Consider the following 23,942-nt stretch of genomic DNA (forward strand, 5'->3'; position numbering starts at 1 on the left):
GACGGCGCTTCACTTTACAGATGGACAATGACCCAAAACATACTGCGAAAGCAACCCAGGAGTTTTTTAAGGCAAAGAAGTGGAATATTCTGCAATGGCCGAGTCAATCACCTGATCTCAACCCGATCGAGCATGCATTTCACGTGCTGAAGACAGCTGCAGTAAAGGCCTGGCAAAGTATTACACAGGAGGAAACCCAGCGTTTGGTGATGTCCATGCGTTCCAGACTTCAAGCAGTCATTGCCTGCAAAGGATTCTTGACAAAGTATTAAAAATGAACATTTAATTTGTGATTGTGTTAATTTGTCCAATTACATTTAAGCCCCTGAAATAAGGGGACTGTGTATGAAAATGGTTGCAATTCCTAAACGTTTCATATGATATTTTTGTTCAACCCCATGAATTAAAGCTGAAAGTCTGCACTTCTATTGCATCTCGGTTGTTTCGTTTCAAAACAATTGTGGTGGCATACAGAGCCAAAATTAAGAAAATTGTGTCGGTGTCCAATTATTTCTGGACCTAACTGTATATATAAATGACTGTGTATAATGAGTGTAGCCCTGGTAAGAAATGGGGCTATATGTCTTTCCTCCTGGTATAAGCCCTGGTAAGGGCAGGCTGCCAGGAGTTGTCATGGGTTTCCCCCACCTCAAGCGCTGCCCTGAGTGCTGGAAGTAGGTCACCTGACTCTGTGTGGAAGGCATAGACACAGGGGCGGTACCTGCTGATGTCATGAAGGGCAGGGCTGTCTCTATTTAGTGTGTCAGTGACTGGCGAGTTAGTGTTAGAGTGTCAGAGTGAGAAGTGCACAGCTGGAGGAGGAGAACTGGCAGGCCCTGCTTAAAGCTGCTAGAACTATAGAGAGCTATATGTGAACCAATACCTCTCACACTGCATAGGGGATGAGGGAAGAGCTATCCCTACCCTGGGTGCCCGAGGCCTGGGGTGGTGGCAGGGAACAAAGATACTATCCTGAGGGAGAGCAGTCTGGAGGAAGGAAGACTCTGTACCTGACTGATAGCTGGGTTGCTGTTGTTGCTGCTATTCTGCTGTGCTGCACTGAATAAAGAGCTGCTGCTACTTTTAAGTAAAGACTGTGTAAGACTGGAATCTCTCGTCCCTGAGTGGGGACTCTCTGGAAGGATTCCACCCTACATTCCTGGGGCTTACCAGAGATGAAGGTGTTGCACCATTAAATGAGACGGAGGCACTCACCCCAGTAACCTGGTCCTGTCATCCCCCATACCATCGCGGGAGTCTCAGGCCCTCCTGTTGCCAGCAGGTATGCACCACATACATACATGTAGCCAGACCCTAGTACAGGGGGGGGGGGGCAATCTGTGATTGGCCCCGGGAAGAGAGGCTACATGAGTATAATGTATCATTGTGCACAAGGCTGCTGACAGATTTCCTGGGGCTCAGGACTACAGTTCTGACCGGGCCCCCCCCCACCCCTCTCTCTCCCCCTATCGTCCCTCCCTCTTACCCCAAAGCATATAAAAAATATCCCAATATATAGAAAAAGCACTATCTATATATACCCCAATACATATAAAAAATGCATTAAAAAATATACCCCAATTCATATAAAAATATCCCAATATAAAAAAAAATACATATTAAAAAAAAAAACAATTCATATAAAAAAAACAATGCATATTAAAAAAACACCTAATACATATAAAAATATCCCCCCACCCCCCGAAGAGGACCAGCAGCCGGGCCTGGCCAGAGGTCGGGCCCAACTTGCTGTCACTTTTCCCTTCTGTCGGCAGCCCTGATGTGCCTAAGCTGTATTACATGTTTCTGATTACTGTGGTAAACAGTGACCATTACGTTTTAGCAGTTTACCAGCACATTATTTGATAGCACTTGAATTCAGTCTACAAAGAACTATACATTGCAAATATACTTTATTGAATTGTTAAAACAAGCCATGTTTGCCTCATGTTGATAATATATCAGAAATGTATTTTGTCTTTATAACATGTTGTATCCTGTTAGTCCTTGCAATTCTTTTTATTTAAATACATTTTATAACTAAAGTTTGGTATACAATATCTACAGCAACAGTATGAGTATTTTCCCACGTTAGATCTATTAATCTCTTATTTCTTATTTTGCTACGCTATCTCTAAAAGTAATTTAATCTTGTGCATTTTTCATTTATGAGTGATAAATGTCCATACTCTGGGGGGTAATTCAATATAGTCCGAAGCAACCGTCCTCAGTACAACATTCCCATTGACTGTAATGGGGAGTTTCATCTGGGAACTGCTTTAAACTTCATAGAATAAGGCTCGTAGTGTATCATCTTTCTTGTCTTTATTTAGAAAATCCATCGCAGAAGTTCAAACTTTAGCACGCTTAAAGCATGAAAACATTGTTCAATATTATCATTCCTGGACTACAGTTGATAATTCTTCAGAGAGCAGTAGCAACTCCAGGTAAAACAAAATTTTCAATAAATACGTATCTCTATTTCACTGCCTTTGTCGACAAAATTCTATTTATAAAATAAAAATCCATCTATTTTGTGTCTCCAATTTGTGTGTACTGAATAAAATGTTTGCACATAAGTAACTTTGTGATTTGTCAAAGCAAAACGTAATAGTAGTATTGGTGTATATCTGTCACTCAGCCTCTGGCCAATCAGATTGGTCCATGGTCCCTGCCCCCGCACGCCTCTCATTTGCTCACCTGCCACACTCACCCGCCCCCTACACATCTGGGACACACACACGCACAACCACCCTGGCAACTCTCCTCTTCTCCTCCTCACCCCGCGGCCTTACCTGCTGGATCCCCCCCCCCCCCCATCACACAAAGCTCAACTCCCCCCCCCTCCCTGGATCCAGATCCCAGAGTGGATACAAGGCTTGATTTTGTCCTACACGCTGTGAGGGCATATCGTACCTTCTGGTGGCTAAATTGTTAGAACGTACTACCCTATGTTTGTTTTTCTTGTCTCCACTTGCGCCTAGGTCATTCTTTTTGGATATATATATATATATATATATATAGAGAGAGAGAGAGAGAATTACTGCTGCGCTAGCTTGGATGACTCAATAGGAGAAAGTGTATGCACGTGAGGAGTGATAGCAGTCTAAATGGCAGTTATCTCCAAGTATAGTAACAACATACCACATAAAATGACAAACGAAGACAACACGGGGCACAGCACAAAGAAAGTGAGAATGGGGAACGGGAAAAGCCCAATAAAAGGGAAAAGAGTGTCTGCTTGAGCTGTAGGGTGCCGCTGCCAGTCTTCAGGATCAACCACTTTCCTCTTCACTCTATGAAACAAAAAGAAGACAGCGCGGCTCCCATAGTATAATACTGTATATAATATAATTTATTAATGATGCTGCTAGATTACGGACACTCACAGTGAATAAAAAAGTAATAAGCAGTCAATATAGATGTCTTGGCATATCACCCGTTACTCCATTTCATGCGCCGATCCACATGTAGCTAATCTGGTAGCCTCCGTCGCGGACACCAGGAACGTGCACGCGCACTAGATCTCTTCCTGGTTTCAAAGTCTCGCGATAGTTGGATACCAGGAAATGTCATGGGATCCGGACACAGTTCAATATGCACAATGTGCAATACTCGGATATAAGAGTAAAAGGGTGTAGAATCAAAGGTCCCCCTGAAGAAGTCGCATGCAGCGACGAAACACATAGGGCAAGACCTATTTATGGATTTTATTCATCTAGAAGCATATTTGTCATAATTTGGCGATTCTACACCCATATATACATATATATATATGGTGAAGGAATTAAACACCCCTAAATTTCAGTTACTATATAACATATATAATACAAATGATATATATATATATATAATATATATACATATATATATATATATAAATATACATATATTATATATATATATATATTATATATATATATATATATATATATATATATCATTTGTATTATATATGTTATATAGTAACTGAAATTTAGGGGTGTTTAATTCCTTCACCACCTACTTTTTATGTGATGTCACTGTTAAGCAGCACATTGTCTCTTCCTGATGGTGCATTATGGTGTCATCATATGGGTGGGAAAATTGGCCACGGGTGAAGAAAACTTTACTTAATTTTTTTGCTTTCTTTAAAAACAAATATCGTTTTGGCTTTAGAATAGTATTGTTATTCGTACTAAGGGAACCAATTATATCAGTAACCTGTCTGCTAAATGTTTTCTCGTTTGTGAGCAAAAGTGCAACTGATCCATGAGTGTTACTTGCATGAAGGTGGCTTGTCGCAATTTTAAACAAATGTAACCTTGTTGTCGGCTTATATGCCATTCCACAGGTTAATGTGTTCTTTTGTCTTGTGAGTTATTTCATTAATTTCAAACAAAGTGTACAAAATAATTCATATATCTTTCTGTAGTGAAGAAAATGGAGTAAAGGGAAAATTTATTTTTATACAAATGGAATATTGCTCACTTGGAACTTTGAGAAGCTGGATTGATAAAATGGAGATGGTTGACAGAAATAAGAGTCTGGAGATATTTCGACAAATAATTGAAGGAGTAGTATACATTCATTCTCAGCAACTGATTCACAGAGACCTAAAGGTTCGTAGGAATTTTGATCTATTTATAAATCTAAATATTATTGATTTTAAAAATACTGCAGTTAAAGTAATCACAGTAGTCCAACAGGAAAGTGGAGCATCATAATCTGTGAATATAAATTACCAAAAGAATGAAACAAATGTTATACTGCAAATAAACATCAGGGCTCGTATACAGATATAGCATCATTTACTTTCGCCTGCGTCTCACGGATTGTGTCTGATCTCCCGATAACAATATGTTAAGTTTGCTTTTAGATCCTGTGACAGCACACAATCACTGTAGCTTGAAGGTAGAGAATTGGTAATAGCATGAAAGGTCCTGGGTTCGATTCCTGAATGATGTGGTATAATTTATAAATTATTTTATAGAATAATTTATCAATTAAAATAAAAATAAAATAATTATTTTATTTTAATTATATTGTATATTGCTGTATTGTTTTTGCTAACGGACACATACACACACCCCTACTATATATACAGTAATACATTTATAAATTATAATTGATAAATTATTGTATATATTTATAAATTATATGAGAGGTTATTAGGAACAGGGCTGGAATACTAAGTGAGGTTATTAGGAATTGGGCTGGAATACTAAGTGTGTGTGTGTGTGTGTTTTATTGTTTTCTCCATTAACTAACATCCTGTCTATATTTTATATTTTTCATGCCATCTACCTATCCACTCATGTTGGAACATCGACGAGTGCATGTATAATGAGCTAGATAATTAGGCCAGATCATAATTAGTCCTGTCGAATGAGTTGTTACTGTATTTTAGATATGCCTACCTTTTTTATTAATGTTTTAAGTAATCATGTCTAATGTTTCATATGCTTCTAGAAATACTGTATATGATATCTAATTATGATAGAACCGTAGATCAAGTTTTCCTACCTTTTGGCCATGCTGTTTGTAATATATTTTCTTGCATGTTTTGAATAATGTGTTCTGTATTCTGTAGACCAGCAGTGCGCAAACTGGGGGGGCGCAGTGTTATTTAGGGGGGGCGCAGGTGACGTGCGGCGAAAGCTGGTGTGTGCGGGCCGGCAGACGCCATGCGCGGGCGGCCAAAAATCTGTGGGTGGGGGCCAAGAAGCTGTGCGTGAGCGGGCAGGCGCCCCAGGAAGGTGGTGTGTGTGCACGCGCGGGGCCTGCGGAGGTACAGGGGAGGAGCACGCTCTGTGATGTCAAACTCCCCTCCTTCCGGTGTCTGCCCTGAATAGCGCTGTTGTCCTTCTCTCCTCCGCTGGCATCCTGCTTCACTGTGATCCTCTGCAAGTGAAAGGGTAGGCTGCCACTATATCAATCATACTATGAATGTACAGAAATAATTAAAAAAAAAGTGAAAACCCAACATTGAAAACGAAAAAAAAATAATAATAATACATAATACTGTAGGTAGGAGTGTGGATAACACTGGGGACAGCAAGCCAAAGAACAGGGAGAATAAAAAGGCAAATAGGAGAAGGGAAAAAGGGAGGGGAAGGGAAAAAAAACGGGGGGGAGAGAGGGAAGTGAGGTAGCAAAGAGGTGGACGAATGCCCCCCCAAAAGGGTTGCCTTTGTTCGCTTGGGGAGACAAACAAAATTGACTTTGAAGCGCGCTCAGCAGCAGTCAATACACACACCTGATCCAAGACCCCCCTCCCCCTTCGTGCTTGCAAAATTATGCAGGACACCCTGCGCTCATGCTTGGAGAGTTGGTGATGTCACAGCTCCCAAGCATGAGCGCTCTCAGCAGCAGTGTGGACACAGCCTAAGGCGGAGATTATTCTCCCTGCGCGGACGCGTGAGGCCGGGCGCACTGCTGTAGCCCAAGCGATCTGTGAACTTGGCTGCAGGAGCTCGTAGACGCGCCCTCATTGGCTGAAACAGCTCACTTGCGCTGACATCACACGGCAGCCGCCTGAAAATACAAAAATTGTTGTATTTTCAAAACGTGGCTGCGTCAACGAGCCTGTCCGCTTGAAGGCGCGCAGGCACGGATTAAGGTCCCATAAGATAATAAAGCTGAGTGCTTGACGGGTGCGCGCACGCAAGCACATGCACGCCGTGATGCCGGCACCATAATCTGGGCCTAATTTTGCCAGCGCTAGCTGTTGAAATATGTAAGTACAGTATTTAGATGTATTTGTATTTACATTGTATACCGCTTAATAAAGATTTTTTTTTCATGTGATTTTGATTACATCAGGCAGGGGGGGCCTGAGAGAAATGTCATGGATGAAAAGGGGGGCTCGGCATAAAAAGTTTGCTCACCCCAGTGTGCCCTCTGGGGTTGTTATTATTAGTTATTTATCTTATGTGTTGGCTTTTATTGCGCCTTTATTATGACACTAGGCACCAGTTTATACAAATAAGTGCTTTAGTTTGTGTTGTGTCTGGATTGCAATCTATGCAGAGGGGATATATTACCTGTTTCCCAGGGTTTAACACTGGTTGTCCGGATCAGGGTACTCCTGATTGGTCTGATATTTTCTTGCATGTTATGAATAATGTGTCATATATTATGTAGACTCTGGGGCTATTACTATTAGTTATATACCTTGTGTTAGTCCTAGACTGTGATATTATGATACCAGGCACCAGCTTATAGTGTGTCTAGATTGCGATCTATGCACAGGGGATGTATTACATGTTTCCCAGGGTTGAGCATTGGTTGTCCGGATCAGGAAACATCTGATTTAGTATTGCGCTGTGTATGGTGCAGTGCTATTAGTGCATTAATTTTATTGTAGAAAACATACACCTGGGATACCCAGGTCCGGAACCAATGGGCAACCCACCATGCCTATTTTAGGGCTGTTAGCTGTAGAGAGTGATAGGATTCCTGACGAAGCTAGTTGTTCGTTCTAGCGAAACACGTGGAATCCAGGAGAGACTGAGTGACATCGAGACAGAACCACATGGAGTGTAGCTGTTGTTTCCAGCGGCCGCGATAGGAAGCAGCACCCGCCTGACACTTGTGTTCATCGGCGTGGACTCGATTGAGAGAGGAGTGGTGAGAACGTCCTTGCTCCGAGATAATTGCTCAATGCTTGTTTTAATTGCACAATCTGTAAGTGCGCACTTGTGAGGGTTTTATTTTATTAAATTATTGTCATATACAGTCTGCGCTATGGTGTTCTGTCTCCTACCATAGTACACCCATACAGCTTCTAACCAAGAGGTCACATGGTATACACTGAACCTCTTTTCCTGCACACCTATACACTGTGTGTGATATGCTTTGCTTACACATGTGAGTATAACTTTTGAAGATTTCGAACAACATCCATCTTTTTTATCTACAGTATTGCACTATAGTTTGTTTTATCTCTTTTTTATATTGCGCATCCCGCTCCCTCATCCTGCTTGTCAATATTCCATGATGCACTGTTTTTAAGTTAAACCTTTCTTGCTTAATCCATTGTAACACTGCCGGAAGAAGAGATCAGTGTATCTTGAAAGCTTGCTCAAATAAAAGCATTATATATATATTGTGACAAACGGCTTACTCCGGGGCTCCGTCGTTTGTCCGGGACTGTTTAGAACACGGTCTTTTAGGGTAGGTTAAATGATGAGGCATCACGTACTGTTCCTTTAAACAGGCTATGCCTGGTTTATTCAGTCCCAGGCACTGAGACTGCCACAGTGCATACAACAGAAAACAGATCAAAACAAAAGCTGCTCACCTGAGCGATAACTTAACTTAGATATCCCTGACTCAGGGTTGGAAGTGGCTTTTCCACTTCCAACATCAAAACATGGTACTTTTGCAGTCTTACACAAATGAACAGAAAGATTGAACCTGTTTGGGGAAGAGGCTTCTCCCCTCTGTAGTTCAGCAGCCTTCCAGCCTCCTGGCTCTTGTGGGGAGACCAGAGCAAACAGGAAATCAGTCTTTCATACCTGATTCCTAATTAGCATGACAGGTGACAGAAATCAGGCAGCAGACAAACTCTGGTCTGGATCTCTCATCCCTCAGTTCCAGCGCTTGCCAAACTGTGGGATGGAGTGTATGTATTATAAGGCTGCACTCCCAGGCCAAACAGGATAGAAACTGTCTAGTATCCTGGGAGCCCTATATACGGAATTTATTACCATCCCCTGGTTTCTGTCACATATCCTCCCCCCCAGCTCAGACCTCGAGGGATGAGCGACCATGGATATTAGGGAGTGCATCCTTGACAACCCGTCAGCATTGCCATGTTTGTGCCCTGACCTGTGTTCCACAGAAAATTTAAAGGGTTGTAGGCTTAGGAACCACCTGGTCACTCTAGCATTCTTTTCCCTGTTTTGACACATCCAGGTAAGGGGTGCATGATCTGTGACCAACCGGAATTTTCTCCCCAACAGGTAGTATTTGAGCGTCTCTACAGCCCACTTTATTGCGAGACACTCTTTCTCTACTATGGAGTAATTTTTCTCCTGGGGATTTAGTTTCCTACTTAAATAAAGGATGGGGTGCTCCTCACCTTGAGACTCCTGGGAGAGTACCGCCCCCAGCCCTACCTCAGATGCGTCGGTTTGGACTACGAACTCTTTGGAGAAGTCAGGTGTGACCAACACTGGTTGGGCACAGAGAGCTTCTTTCAGGCTTCTAAAGGCCTGTTCGGTTTCGGGGGACCACTTTACCATTAGCGGTCCTCTTGCTTTTGTGAGGTCAGTTAGTGGGGTTGCCTTAGTTGCAAAATTGGGAATAAACCTTCTATAGTACCCAATTAAGCCCAAAAAGGTCCTTACTTGTTTTTTTGTAACTGGCCTTGGCCAATTTTGTATCGCCTCCACTTTGAGTGTTTGGGGTTTGAGTAAACCTCTGCCAATAGAATATCCCAGATACTTGGCCTCCTCCAGACCAATAGTGCATTTAGCGGGGTTAGCAGTTAGTCCAGCAGACCGGACTGCGTCAAGCACAGCTTGAACCTTTGGAAGGTGGGATTGCCAGTCTTCACTATGGATTACCACATCATCCAGGTAGGCGGCAGCATACCGAGCATGTGGTTTTAAAATTTTATCCATCATTCTTTGGAATGTGGCGGGAGCTCCATGTAAGCCAAAAGGCAACACCTTATACTGAAAGAGGCCGTCTGGGGTTGAGAAGGCTGTCTTTTCTTTTGCCCTTTCTGTGAGGGGAACCTGCCAGTACCCTTTTGTTAGGTCTAGGGTTGTGAGATATCGGGCTTTGCCCAGTCTCTCTACAAGTTCATCTACCCTGGGCATAGGATAAGTATCAAATTTTGACACCGCGTTTAGTTTCCGGTAGTCATTGCAAAACCTTGTTGTACCATCTGGCTTTGGGACTAAAACTATAGGGCTGTTCCACCCACTTTGGGATTCCTCAATTACACCTAGTTTTAGCATTTTTTTAACCTCTAAACTTATAGCCTTTCTTTTGGCCTCTGGGATTCGGTACGGTTTAAGGTTAACTCGGACCCCCGGTTCAGAGACTAGGTCATGTTCAATTACGCTAGTTCTACCTGGCCGTATAGAGAAGATTTCTTTGTTTCTTTTCACTAAATTCTGAACCTCTCGTTTCTGATGAACAGACAGTGTTTCAGCTATGCTAACCTCTGGGTCAGTTTCTTGATTCTCTGACGGACCTGGGGGTACTAGGGTTAACAAGACTTCTCTATCTTTCCAGGGCTTGAGTAGGTTTATATGGTAAATTTGCTCAGGTTTCCTCCTACCTGGCTGTCTTACCTTATAATTTACTTCTCCCACTCTTTCCAAGACCTCATATGGCCCATGCCATTTAGCAAGGAATTTACTCTCCACGGTGGGAACCAGAACTAGTACCCTATCACCTGGAGAAAAAATTCTGACCCTAGCACCCTTATTATATGTATTCCTCTGTGCTTCTTGAGCTTTCTCCATGTGTTCCCTCACTATGGGTAGGACTGCAGCAATGCGGTCCTGCATCTGGGCAACATGCTCTATTACACTTCTGTAAGGGGTAACCTCGTGTTCCCAAGTCTCTTTGGCTATATCCAGTAAGCCCCTTGGGTGTCGGCCATACAATAGTTCAAACGGGGAGAAGCCTGTGGATGATTGGGGAACTTCCCTAATGGCAAATAACAGGTACGGTAACAAACAATCCCAGTTTTTCCCATCTTTATCAACCGCCCGCCGTAACATGCTCTTTAAGGTTTTATTGAACCTTTCCACTAAACCATCTGTTTGTGGATGATAGACTGAGGTTCTGAGATGCTTGATTTTTAGGAGTTTACATAGCTCTTTCGTTACTTGGGACATAAATGGTGTTCCCTGGTCAGATAGAATCTCTTTAGGAATCCCGACCCGGGAAAACAGAACTACTAACTCTTTTGCTATGTTTTTAGCTGAGGTGCTACGTAGGGGAACTGCCTCCGGATATCGGGTGGCATAATCTAATATTACCAATATATGCTGATGTCCCCTAGCAGACTTTATTAGGGGTCCTACTAGATCCATAGCAATCCGGTCAAATGGTACCTCTATTATGGGAAGGGGTACCAATGGGCTGCGGTACGCCTTGAACGGGGCGGTGATCTGACATTCTGGGCATGAGGAACAATAATTCGTAATTTCTGCCAGAACCCCAGGCCAATAGAAGCTTCGGAGAACCTTTTCTTTTGTCTTTTCCACCCCTAGGTGTCCCCCCAATGGATGACTATGTGCGAGGTGTAATACTACGTTACGGAATGTCCGTGGTACCAATAATTGTTTAGTTGTAACTGATTTCCTTTTATCAACCCGATATACTAGGTCGTTCTCTACCTCGAAGTAGGGGTAAGCAAGTGACCTATCTGGTTGGCCAGGAGTACTATTCTGGTCCCATATATTTCCCCTTGCTACCGCTAATGTGGGGTCCTCCCACTGGGCCTTCTTAAAACTCCCAGGACTGACCTCTAGGTCAGCGAGAGTCTTATCCGGTTCTGGGGTGGTAAGTGTCTGCTCAACATCTTGATTTGGGGTATTCCCTACCAAAGTAGTGATGGGGAAGGGAATTTTACAGCACTCCTCCTTTTCCCCCTTCTTATTTGGGCCCTCGTCAACCTCCATTTCTGAAAAAGGGAAAGGATTTGTTTCTTCTAATACTTCGTTATGGTCCGCTATTGAACTCTGGGCGCTATTCTGAGCGGGGGACCACATTTTTAGAAAATGGGGAAAGTCGGTCCCTATTAACACATCATGTGCCAGTTTGGGTACAATACCCACCTTGAAATCTAAAGAACCAAACTCTGTTTCAAAAAAAACATCAACAGTGGAATATTCATGATTATCCCCATGTATACAACAAATTGCCACTCTTTGTGAACTGTTTCCCTGTTTCTTCTTAATGGGCAAGAGGTATTCGGACACTAGTGTGACCATGCTCCCAGAGTCAAGAAGTGCCCGAACCCTCTTACCATTAACCTTTACAAATGCCCACAGATGGTTATTCAAGGGGTCCTCTGGGCTAGGGCCCATACATTGGGACAACAGCGAATAAGGTTCCACGCTGTTGCATTGCATGGGCTCATAATTTAGTGGGCAGATTTTTGCTGTGTGGCCCCTCTCATGACAATTTACACATTTAGGTACATAGTCTGTGTCCCACTTAGAGCCTTTTCTCGGCTCCCCATGTTGGCTATTGCCCTTAGTGTGCGAACCACTGTTGCTGGTGCTGCGTGAAGGTGGTCGCCGCTCTTCAGCGCCCCTTAACCCCGGTACCCTTTTACCGTCTCTGGAAGAGTCCTGGAACCTCGGGTAGTGGGGTTGCTCCACGACTGTGGGTTGCGGGTGCTCTTCTGCTGCATTGTACCTTTCTACGAGGGCCACAAGCTCATCCGCATTGTGGGGGTCACTCCGACTGACCCAACGGCGTAAGGCAGAGGGAAGTTTCCTCAAGAACTGGTCCATGACCAACCGTTCCACGATGTGGCTGGCTGAGTTGATCTCGGGTTGTAGCCACTTCCGGGCGAGGTGGATGAGGTCATACATCTGGCTTCGGGTGGCTTTATCCATCGTGAAGGACCATGCGTGAAACCTTTGGGCGCGAACAGCCGTGGTTACGCCGAGGCGGGCGAGGATCTCGAACTTCAATTTTGCATAGACGTTAGCTTCGGCTGGCTCTAGATCAAAGTAAGCCTTCTGGGGTTCGCCGCTTAGGAAGGGTGCGATTAGACCAGCCCACTCAGCTTCTGGCCATCCCTCTCTCTGTGCCGTGCGTTCAAACGTGAGAAGATAGGCTTCCACATCATCCGAGGGTCCCATCTTCTGAAGGTAGTGGCTTGCCCTGGTCATTTTCGGAACTGGGGCTGCCACTGCCAGTGGAAGGTTACTGATAGTCCCCCTCAGGTTCTCGAGTTCCTGCTGTAAGCCCTGAGCGAACCGCTGTTGCTCCTCTCTCAGCAAGCGGTTTGTCTCTTGCTGGTTTGCATTCGCGTTTTGCAGGGCTTCATTCGTCTGTTGCTGGTTTGCATTCGCCTGTTGCTGGTTGGCATTCGCCTGTTGCTGGTTGGCATTAATCTCTTGCTGGGCTATTAGCAGCTGTTGATGGGCTGCATTCGTCTGCTGCTGGTTTGCATTAGTTTCTTGCTGGGCTATTAACAGCTGTTGCTGGGTTTAATTCGCGTCTTTCTGGGCAGCGACATTGCGTACCAGCGCACCCACCACGTCTTCCATCTTGTTTGCAGAGGATGAAAAAAACTTTTTTTTTTTTTTTCAAAGTTCTTCAACCCGCAGACCCCCTAGTGCTCTGCCCGCATTCTCCACCATATGTGACAAACGGCTTACTCCGGGGCTCCGTCGTTTGTCCGGGACTGTTTAGAACACGGTCTTTTAGGGTAGGTTAAATGATGAGGCGTCACGTACTGTTCCTTTAAACAGGCTATGCCTGGTTTATTCAGTCCCAGGCACTGAGACTGCCACAGTGCATACAACAGAAAACAGATCAAAACAAAAGCTGCTCACCTGAGCGATAACTTAACTTAGATATCCCTGACTCAGGGTTGGAAGTGGCTTTTCCACTTCCAACATCAAAACATGGTACTTTTGCAGTCTTACACAAATGAACAGAAAGATTGAACCTGTTTGGGGAAGAGGCTTCTCCCCTCTGTAGTTCAGCAGCCTTCCAGCCTCCTGGCTCTTGTGGGGAGACCAGAGCAAACAGGAAATCAGTCTTTCATACCTGATTCCTAATTAGCATGACAGGTGACAGAAATCAGGCAGCAGACAAACTCTGGTCTGGATCTCTCATCCCTCAGTTCCAGCGCTTGCCAAACTGTGGGATGGAGTGTATGTATTATAAGGCTGCACTCCCAGGCCAAACAGGATAGAAACTGTCTAGTATCCTGGGAGCCCTATATACGGAATTTATTACCATCCCCTGGTTTCTGTCACAATATATATATATATATATATATATATATATATATATAATCAAAAAATAAATAGAAGATACCGTTCTGTGGCTAACGAAATGCTTTTATTTGTGCGAGCTTTCGAGATACACTGATCTCTTCTTCCGGCGATGTTACAATGAATATAAGGTGGTGCCACCTTGAGAAAGGTCCCACTGGGGGACCGAAACGTCGGGTTATGTGTCAAAACAAAAACGTGTGATCAAACTTACCAGAGTGCTGACTCCTGATCTCGTGCTTCAAACGGTATCGTATGGTTTGTTTTGTTATTTCGGCTGTGTACTAAAATAAATTACAGTTAAATAATGAATATGGACTTAAAGTGCAGTCCATCAACTTTAATTTGAGGGTATTCACATCCAAATTGGAGGAAGGGTTTAGGAATTACATCTCTTTAGTAAATCGCCCTGAGCGTGAAACATGTCAGAGTCTTTGTCAGGATTTTGTTCCTATATTCTTTTAACCTAATAAATCTTTGAAAGAATTTCCTGTGTTCCATGCTGCATCGGTGGGGCTGTGCTCCAGTTCCTATTTTGGACTTCGTTTGCTACTTATTTTACCTGGAGGCACGCCATTCTGGAGACGCTGTAAAGGTCTGCATTTACTTACTCTGGCGCCTCCCTTTGACACCTATGGAGTGAGGCTGCTTGTTCGACGGAGGGGCGGCACGGCTTGTGAATGGCTTGGCGTTCGCGGAGGGCGTACACCTGCATCCGCTGTGCGGTTGGGAGCTGTGATGTGAGCTCGCCCATACAACCAGGGGTCGCATCTCTCCTTGGAGTGACGGACGACTGCACTGTGATTGTCCCCCCCGCCGTTTCTGTGGTTTTCACCCCCGGGACCTCCTGAGTGAGTTTTTGGATCCTCTGAAGCGGTCGTATACCTACCTGTGGTCCGTGAGTAGCAACTACAACAGTCTAGTGCTGAATCTCTAGACACAGGTGCAGATTTACCCAGAGCCTTTATTTACTCTACAGCGTCTCCAGTTATATACACCTCTATTTTTTTAGAGCACCGGACTAATGTGCTTTGTTTAGTTCATTACCTTCCATATGATAATGGTGAAAGGCGGGGTTGCAGACCTGTCTAAGACATGCAAATGAGCATACAGTAATATTTCCATTTGCTATATGCTTTGCTGTGGAGGGTTTTTGTCACTTTTTTTTACCCACCATAACTTAACCAAGTATGGTAAAACCTATCCCTTGCTTCATTTTTGCATAGCCAGTATAACCAACCCCCCACTGATGAGACCCATTAAGGTCGAAACAGTCTGTCGGTTGGTGGGTTTTCTGGCTATGCATCTTAACCCCGGCTTTGCTCAAAGCTGTGACCATGCAGCAAGCTTAAGCCTATAGGGAACCATGTTAAAAATGGTTTTTGAGGCAAAAAGTGACACTGTGTGCTCATTTGCATGTCATTTCCCAGAATCCCTTGCTGCAGTGGAAGTGCTGTATGCTGGGTGATAATGGGGAAAGGCGGGGTTGCAGACCTGCCTAAGACATGCAGATGAGCATACAGTTGTATTTGCATATTTGCTTTCCTGTGGAGGGTTTGTGTCACTTTTTTTACTCACCATAACTTAAAACTCAGTATTATATATATATATATATAACGTACACAAAGGAGTGAATACCGCATCACTTCCAAAAAATCAATGCAATGTCAAATAAACCTACCTATATCAGAAAAATATAACTGATATAGTTATAACAGAAATAAAGTATAAGCTGTAGGTGGTGCTAGAGGAAAAATATAGATATGTAAACACAGAAGAAAAAGAAACCTCTAAAGTAGCACTCAGACAAAATTTTGCAAAAATAAGAAGAGTACTGTCTAAAAATTAATTGGTGGACACAAGAAAAAAATAAAAAATAATAATCAAAAACACAGTATAATAAACCCAGAAAAAAATAAAGAATTGATGCCCTAAGGAAACCTTGCTCACTGAGGGAAAAGATTATTTCCCGCAATGAAGCAATACAGACCGGCCGGTCACCAGAGATGTTAATGGCTAGTAGACATCATAGATCAAAAATACTAAACTGAGAAAATATACACAGAAAAAAACATATGTGCTGTACTGATAGCAGTGAAAATGTTTTTCTTCTGTGTTTACATATATATATATATATATATATATATATATAAAAGAAACACACGAAAAGGATGTTGCTCACACTATATATATGTGGATAAACCAGACCCAATAAATAGTATTGACTATCTTGGAATAAAAAATAAACCAAGAGAGTCCAAAGTAATATAATAATGGGAAACTGCTGGTGCTAGGGGATAAGAATAATATAAAACACACAAAAGACTAAGACAATCCCCAAAGACAGCACTCTAAATATACCACAAAATAATTAATAACGTAATGCAAAAGGACTAGGAAACTAAGTCAGAGTAGAAAAGGAATTGATTTTAATAGCGAGCAATAAGAACACTAACATTTAAAAACATAAACACACTAAAGGCAGCAAAAATACATAAAGATTGTGACTGACTAAAAATTACAAAAATAAGTAATGCTGAAAAATAAACCAAAAGCAAGAAATGTGTCTAAATAATAAGCCTAATAACTATATAAAGCAACACAAAAAAAGCTAAATAGAACAAAATACCCCTGGAAAATACCCTAGCTGCAAAGCATATAACTGAGCTAAGGGCATAAGGAAAGGTATAACATAAATAAGCCTATATACAAAATAATGTACATAAGAAAATAGTAACTTAAACCAAGGGGGAGGCACAGGGGAGAAAGAGATAAAAAATACTCAAACCCTGAACAGCAAAAGAAAATATAAATGAGTCAGAAAACATAGATGCATTAAATGCCTGTGGTGGCTGCACAAAATCAAACGGGACACATGGCTATAAAATATCAGAGAAAGCCAGTGCCCTTTGCACAGATGAAACAAACTAGAGTGTAAGTCCCATAGGAAATGATGACTCCAAACAGCAGAGAAAGTGATACTCAGCTGTCATAGGATTGTAATGGAGTCAGTCCCGCGGAGTATTACTCCAAGATGTATAAAGATGAGTCATGCAGAAAAGCACCAAGGGTCACGCCAGCAAAATCATGAATAGCTGCCTAAAGTGAACACTCTACACGTTTCGCCCGTGGGGGGGCTTCATCCCGGAGTGGTAAAAAAGTAGTGGAGGCATGCTAACCTTTATAGTGTATTCAATTGGTGTCAGCGACGCCTTTTCCTGTCCGTAACCAATAGCGGAAACATCACTGGAGGGCGGCGTCATCTACACAGGTGCCTGAGGTGAGGCATTCAGAGCCGATGCATCCTTAGAGACTAGAGTCCCAGCTGATCACATAGTTACTCTGCTGCACATGCGCATATACTGCAGACTGTAGCGTCTGAGTGCAGTAGTCTTGGTGACATCATCTGGACATTGAAAACAGACAGAGACAGGATTCATTAGGTTCTTATCTGCATAGTGAGATTCAGAGATAAAGGCACACAAATGTTAGACATGAGTTTGAGTGTTCTGCCTAACAAGATATAAGGCATACATTAATAGGACAAAACAAAAGAAAAAACAGCGCAAAAAAACCTCATAGTGTAGTATATTAAAAGATAATATTTTATAACAAAGGTGAGTATTGCACGTACATCAGGATAAAAATTACACAGCATGACATGTTAGGGACAGGTTACCACTCGGCGGGACAGCAACACAGGAACACGGTGTATAGGCTTGGATTTCCTTCCTCTGGTAGCAGGGACCCAGGATCGAAGAGACCAGCTCGAAGTTGAAATTCCTTCCTTAGCAATGGGGATACCGCTGCCGTCGATTCAGAGGAGGTAATACTCCTGGCCGGTTCCGGGTTAGTCCGCGTGTGCGTATGACGTCATCAAGTGGCGTCTCTCTACTGTCCGCATCGCGCCGCGCTGGATGGTTAACCAGACAAGCGAATGTCCCAAACACAGCTTGGCCTGGGATCTGAGGCCTGAGTGGCAGGAGTAGTCAAGTCAAATTCCGGGGTCAAAGCAGGCAGGGATAGTCAAGTCCTATTCCGGGATCGAGGCAGGCGGCTGGCTGGGGTGGTTGGGTCCAGGCAGAGGTCAAGCACAAGCAGGTAATCACAGAGGCAAAGACAGGGCTCAAGCAGAACAAGGTACAGAGTACTTTGCATATATATATATATATATATATATATATATATATATATATATATATATATATATACAAAAAAATCTTACCCTTCTTGCGTTAGACAAAGAAAGAGACAGCACTCACTTCCAAGATATAAAAAGTGTGTATTAAGGCAGCGGTGCGCAAACTGGGGGGCGCGACCCCCAGTGGGGGCGCAAGACTGCTGACTGGGGGGCGCGGGGTTTACAGAGGCCCCGCGCGCTTCCCAAAGGCACTTAAATTAAGTGCCGGAAGAGCTGCAGGGCCTCTGTAAACCTAACTTACCGTGGCTCCGACGGCTTCCTCCCTGCGTCGCCATGGCAACACGGCGTCAAAATGACGCTGCGAGGTCATGTGACGTTATTACGCCGGTGCACGGGTAAGTTGGGGTTGGGGGGGCACGGGAGTGAGGGGACAGCCGACAGGCGGGCACAGGGAAAAAAGTTTGCACCCCCCTGTATTAAGGCATATAAAGACGGACAGCCAATCCCGACGTTTCGGCTCCGGAACGGAACCTTTCTCAAGGGGGGTCCTTGAGAAAGGTTATATGTGTGTGTGTATGTGTGTATGTATGTGTGTATATATATATGTGTGTGTGTGTGTGTGTGTGTGTGTGTGTGTGTGTGTGTGTGTGTGTGTGTGTGTGTGTGTGTGTGTGTGTGTGTGTGTGTGTGTGTGTGTGTATATACACCCAAATATTGTATTTACATTTGCATATTTGCTTTGCTGTGGAGGGTTTTTCTCACTTTTTTTACTCACCATAACTTAACAGTGTGTGTGTGTGTGTGTGTGTGTGTGTGTGTGTGTATATGAATGTATGTGTAGACGGACGTTCACAGAGGTACACAATTGGAGACTATATAAGGTGAAATTATAACGAGGCTTTATTGTGCCTTTTCCTTAACATTAAGAAACCATCCAAACAAGGGGGAAACACAGCTTCTATTCACTTGGGAGTGGTTCTAGTGAAATACCATGCAATTCACAACTCCCTTAGTTAAGCATGTCTCCCAGCCCCAAACACATAGCATGAAATGAACAGATATAAAAATTCTTGTAATAAAAGTCTTATCTGTTCCTTGTAGTTTGGAGGGAAAATCTTCTCTGTTCCTGGTTCAGCTCCCTTCCCTCAGGGTGTGTCAGCATTCAGGTTTAGAAGTTTTCCCTGTGTCTTGAAAGCAGCTATGCTGTGTCTTCTGGCAGAGCTCAAGACAGGTTGTGAGAGTAAAGACAATCTCTCCTCTCTCTCCCAAGTTCAGCTCAGGTATGAGCTAAGGAGACACCCTTCCTATCTCAACAGACAGGCTTTTGTAAGCAATCTAAATCAGGCAGGTGGTGTTTATTAATTGACTGCCAGCAGTTAACCAACACACTGCTAGATTAAAGGCACATTACTTGAACAGGGATTACTCCCCTGTTACATACCTCCCCTGTTTGTGGGAAGCTCGGGCTTGCAACGGCCAAAGCCCATCCTTCCACTCTCATTCTAGATATCTCTGTGACTTGAATGAGAGTGGATGGAGGAAGAGAACCCTCAGTCCTGCTGGGATTGGAGCCCTTTCTCCAGTTTATTCGTGTCTCCTCCTGAAGGTGCTTGAGATCAGCACCCCTCAGTCGCTTGAGGAGGACTTTTTCCAAGTATAGTCTTTTTTCTACGTGCGCGATCATGAGATTTCCCTCGCGTCGGGTGCTCGTCTTATTGTAGGCATACTGTATGGCAGCAGTTGCAGAGCATTTAAAAACAGCCCTTTGAATTTTCCGCTCTTGAAGCTGTCTCTCTGCCCTTTTCCCACTCAATGGGGTTGCTAGTTCAGCCTCTTTGAGGTTAAGTTGCAATTCCACACCCACTTCCAGAGAATGTCCCATCTTTTCAGCTTCATCAGCTAAGGATTCTTCTGGTTTTAATTCAGCACGTGTACCTTCTTTTGTTGCCTGCTGGGTGGCTGAAGGTTTTGCTAGTGCTTGTTTAGGTGGTTCAAATTTTGCAACCTTGTCTTTCAGATGAGCGGTATTCCCAGTACTCACTGTACCCCTGTCTTCATGGGTTTTTGAGGCTGTGGGATACTGACGCTTAGTCAGGGTCAATACTTGTCCTTGTAGGACTGTAATCTCATCCGCGAGAGATCCCTGTTTTGTGAGTGCGTCTTGCAAGTCTCTTCTCATGGAATTTATCTGCATGCTTTGCTTTCTCTGAGCTTGCTTCCACATTTTTATTGCATTGTGAAGCACTATGAATTTCTTTGCTTGGGCCACAGTTACTTGTTTCAATTTCTGGACCTTCTTGTGCTCCCTTTTGTGCCGCGTCACCTGGATTCTAAGCTTGGCTTTTATCGTTGCTTTGGTGATGCTCAGGGTAGCCTTCAGTTTCTCATGCTGCTTTGCGGGGACATACTGGGTCATCAGACGTTCCTGCAGCACTTGAATTTCTTTAACAGCCTGCAGATTGTCATCCTGCAGAGTTCGCTGCTTCTCCTCTGCCTTCTCGAGGTGCGTACGCAGACCTTGCAGTTGGTTCTGCAGTCGGTGCTCTGCTTCAAACTTCTCACCTTCCAAAAGTCTATTTATTTCTTTAAGCTTGTGCAGCTTTTCATTTTTTTCCTTGACGTCGTTTGTCAAATTAAAATTTTCTTCTTTGAGTTTTACGTTTTTTCTTTGTAATCTTAAATGTTCTCCTTTTTCAGTCTCTGTACTATTCAGGGCCTCTTTGTAGTCCTCCTTCCATTTATGCACATCTGCTTTGAGACTGACAGTCTCCTGGCGTGAGACATCCTTCTCTAGGTTGAGGGTCTGAATCTCCTTCTGGGAGACTTGGAGATTTGTATTAAGATTGGCAATAGTTTCTTTAGCAATGTCCAGCTCCTCAGTGAGACTGTGTAGTTCCTTTCTGGAAACTTCCAGGTCTGTGCGGCAGCTGTTGGTCTCATGATGTGAGGCATCCAGTGCTCTGCGGAGTGTCTGAACCTCTTTCTGGGATACGTCCACCTCTATCCAGACACTGTTGACCTCCTGTTGTGAGGCATTCAGCTCTATGCGAAGAGTGTGAACCTGTTGCTGGAAGACTGTCATCTGCTTCAGTGCCTCCTCATACTTCCGCTTTAGCGTAGCCACCATTTTATCAGATTGGCTCTGCTTTTCATTCATGGCGGAAATAGTAGCATTTGCAGTATCTAGCTCAGTCTTGAGATCGTCCAATTCTGTCCTGGCTAAAGAGTACATTGCGAGCACAGATTCCTGTAGCTTCACGTTATTTTTCTGTAGCTCTGTGTAACCATCTTCCTTTTGTTTCAATTGTTCACGGAGCATATCACAGTCATGCCTGGCATTTTCCAGGGCATCTTCTGGGCTGGTCAAGGGATCGTCACTCACGGGTTCCGGCTCCACTTCCCTGGGATGGTTGGTTGAGGGTTCCTCACTGTTGGCACCGGACAGACACTTCTTTGGGGTACACGACTTCTGCCTTGGGCCCTCTGGATATTCGGTTAACCGCAGGACGAATTCTCAATTTTCTCTAGGCTGCAGGGCAACTCGGTCCCCCTTTACCTCCACAGGGTCTGCGGACGTGTCTGTTCCTTCCACGGTAAGTGAAGAACCGCTTTTCTTTTTCCGCTTTTTTGTTTTGGATGACTCCGTCCCATCAGGAATACTGGGGTCTCCTTCTTTATTTGATACTTTAGCAGCTTTATTATATACGCCAGGCTTTTCTTGCAGTTGCTTTAACTGACTGAAATATTGGGTGATCTGCTGCTCCCGCTCTTTCTCTTGTCGACCATATTCGTCATCATAGAGGGCGGTCTTTTCTGTTCGTGCCGAGTTCAGGCACCCCCACCATTCTTGGGATGTTTTGTGGGTGTGACTCGGTTCGGGTTCCCCGTAAGAGATGTCTTCCTCTTTATTGGACTGGAAGGGCCACTCTTCCGTGGGGTAGGGTTCATTACAGGAACGCTGCATCTTGTCCTCCATTTTTAGGCTATCAGGTGTAATTTTCTTCCTGACCTCAGGAGGCGCTATTGCAGCTGTTGCCACTGTATTTGCTAGAACCCCCAATTGTGGTAGTCCTACAGATGGGCATATTTTGCTTGTAGAGGTCGTAGCTCTCACAGGCATCTCTGTAGACTTTTCTTTCTTGGGTAATTTTTTTTTCAATATCAGCAGTACTGTGCATGCATTTTCTCTTATCAGGTATACAAGATGTGCAGTTGCTAGGTAAAAACGTCTATTTGCTTTACACCATTTACTTGCTAGGTGAAATTCCTCCGCTTCAGCAACAGAATTTGGTTTTCTGCCTGAGTTCAGTAATTTTCAGTCTCATCTTTGGGTATTATGGCATTCACACTTCACACTTTGGGTGTCTGTTTTGCTCCCAAGATATATATAGGCAGACTTTGTTTTACTTGCAGAAAAAAAAACATTCTTTGCAGTGGACTATTTCTTTCATTCCCGGCAGGGTGACTCAATACTCAGCAATTGGCTTTGAAATACCTTTTACACAGTTCAGCAATCCCTTTTTCCCTTATAGGGCAATTTTACACTCAGCATTTGTTTGCTAAAAATTCCCCTGCTTCAGCACAGTCTTGTATCAATTTTCATACTTTTCTGCATATACTCCATTCACAGCTGGTAGCCCTATGCGGTGTGGGAACCTTTATTTGCAAAGTCAGTACCACTCGTGGGTCACCATCTGTATTCACTGCTTCAGTGAAACTTTTGAAAACAACAAACACCTATCCCTTTTTAAGGGCTGACTCACTTCTTGAACCCTGACTATGGCTGGAACCCCTATTTCAATGACCATATTACACTTTGTGATAGGCAAATAAGGTTTAGCTGCTTCAGCAGTCTCTCTCCTCTTAGGATTGGGGAAAAGAGTCCATCTGTGGTTTTGTAAGTTTCAGTGCAGTATAAGTTTCAGTGGTGTGTATCACTTTAACTCTGGTCTCTGCTGCATGAGATTTTTTTTTTTTTTTTCTAAGTTGCTCAGATTGTTTGTCGGCAAAAAGCATAAAAAAAAATTTCACATAAAAAATCTCCGGTCCTTTTTATCTTCAAAGACAACCTCTCATCCCACTTCTGACACCATATGTAGACGGACGTTCACAGAGGTACACAATTGGAGACTTTATAAGGTGAAATTATAACAAGGCTTTATTGTGCCTTTTCCTTAACATTAGGAAACCATCCAAACAAGGGGGAAACACAGCTTCTATTCACTTGGGAGTGGTTCTAGTGAAATACCATGCAATTCACAACTCCCTTAGTTAAGCATGTCTCCCAGCCCCAAACACATAGCATGAAATGAACAGATATAAAAATTCTTGTAATAAAAGTCTTATCTGTTCCTTGTAGTTTGGAGGGAAAATCTTCTCTGTTCCTGGTTCAGCTCCCTTCCCTCAGGGTGTGTCAGCATTCAGGTTTAGAAGTTTTCCCTGTGTCTTGAAAGCAGCTATGCTGTGTCTTCTGGCAGAGCTCAAGACAGGTTGTGAGAGTAAAGACAATCTCTCCTCTCTCTCCCAAGTTCAGCTCAGGTATGAGCTAAGGAGACACCCTTCCTGTCTCAACAGACAGGCTTTTGTAAGCAATCTAAATCAGGCAGGTGGTGTTTATTAATTGACTACCAGCAGTTAACCACCACACTGCTAGATTAAAGGCACATTACTTGAACAGGGATTACTCCCCTGTTACAGTATGTATATGTTTATATACATTTATATGTTTAGGTGTGTGTATTTTTATCCTCTCACAACCCTCTCCCATTCTCACCTCCACAGGACAGCCAAACACACACACACACACAAGACAGAGGACAGACAGCCTC

The 23,942-nt window shown here is 43.6% G+C and overlaps 1 protein-coding gene across 2 annotated transcripts in view; it reads left to right on the top strand.

Annotated features, from left to right (window-relative positions):
- The window catches only part of LOC142493052 (interferon-induced, double-stranded RNA-activated protein kinase-like), a 144,900-nt gene that overhangs the window by 104,525 nt on the left and 16,433 nt on the right, over nucleotides 1-23,942 (top strand). For both annotated transcript variants that reach the window (XM_075596491.1, XM_075596490.1), the window contains exons 14-15: nucleotides 2,334-2,447; nucleotides 4,415-4,601. In XM_075596491.1, the coding sequence (XP_075452606.1) occupies nucleotides 2,334-2,447; nucleotides 4,415-4,601 (301 nt within the window). The remainder of the gene's footprint in view (nucleotides 1-2,333; nucleotides 2,448-4,414; nucleotides 4,602-23,942) is intronic.

The sequence above is a fragment of the Ascaphus truei genome, chromosome 4 (assembly GCF_040206685.1).
Source record: "Ascaphus truei isolate aAscTru1 chromosome 4, aAscTru1.hap1, whole genome shotgun sequence".
NCBI classification, from domain to species: Eukaryota; Metazoa; Chordata; class Amphibia; order Anura; family Ascaphidae; genus Ascaphus; species Ascaphus truei.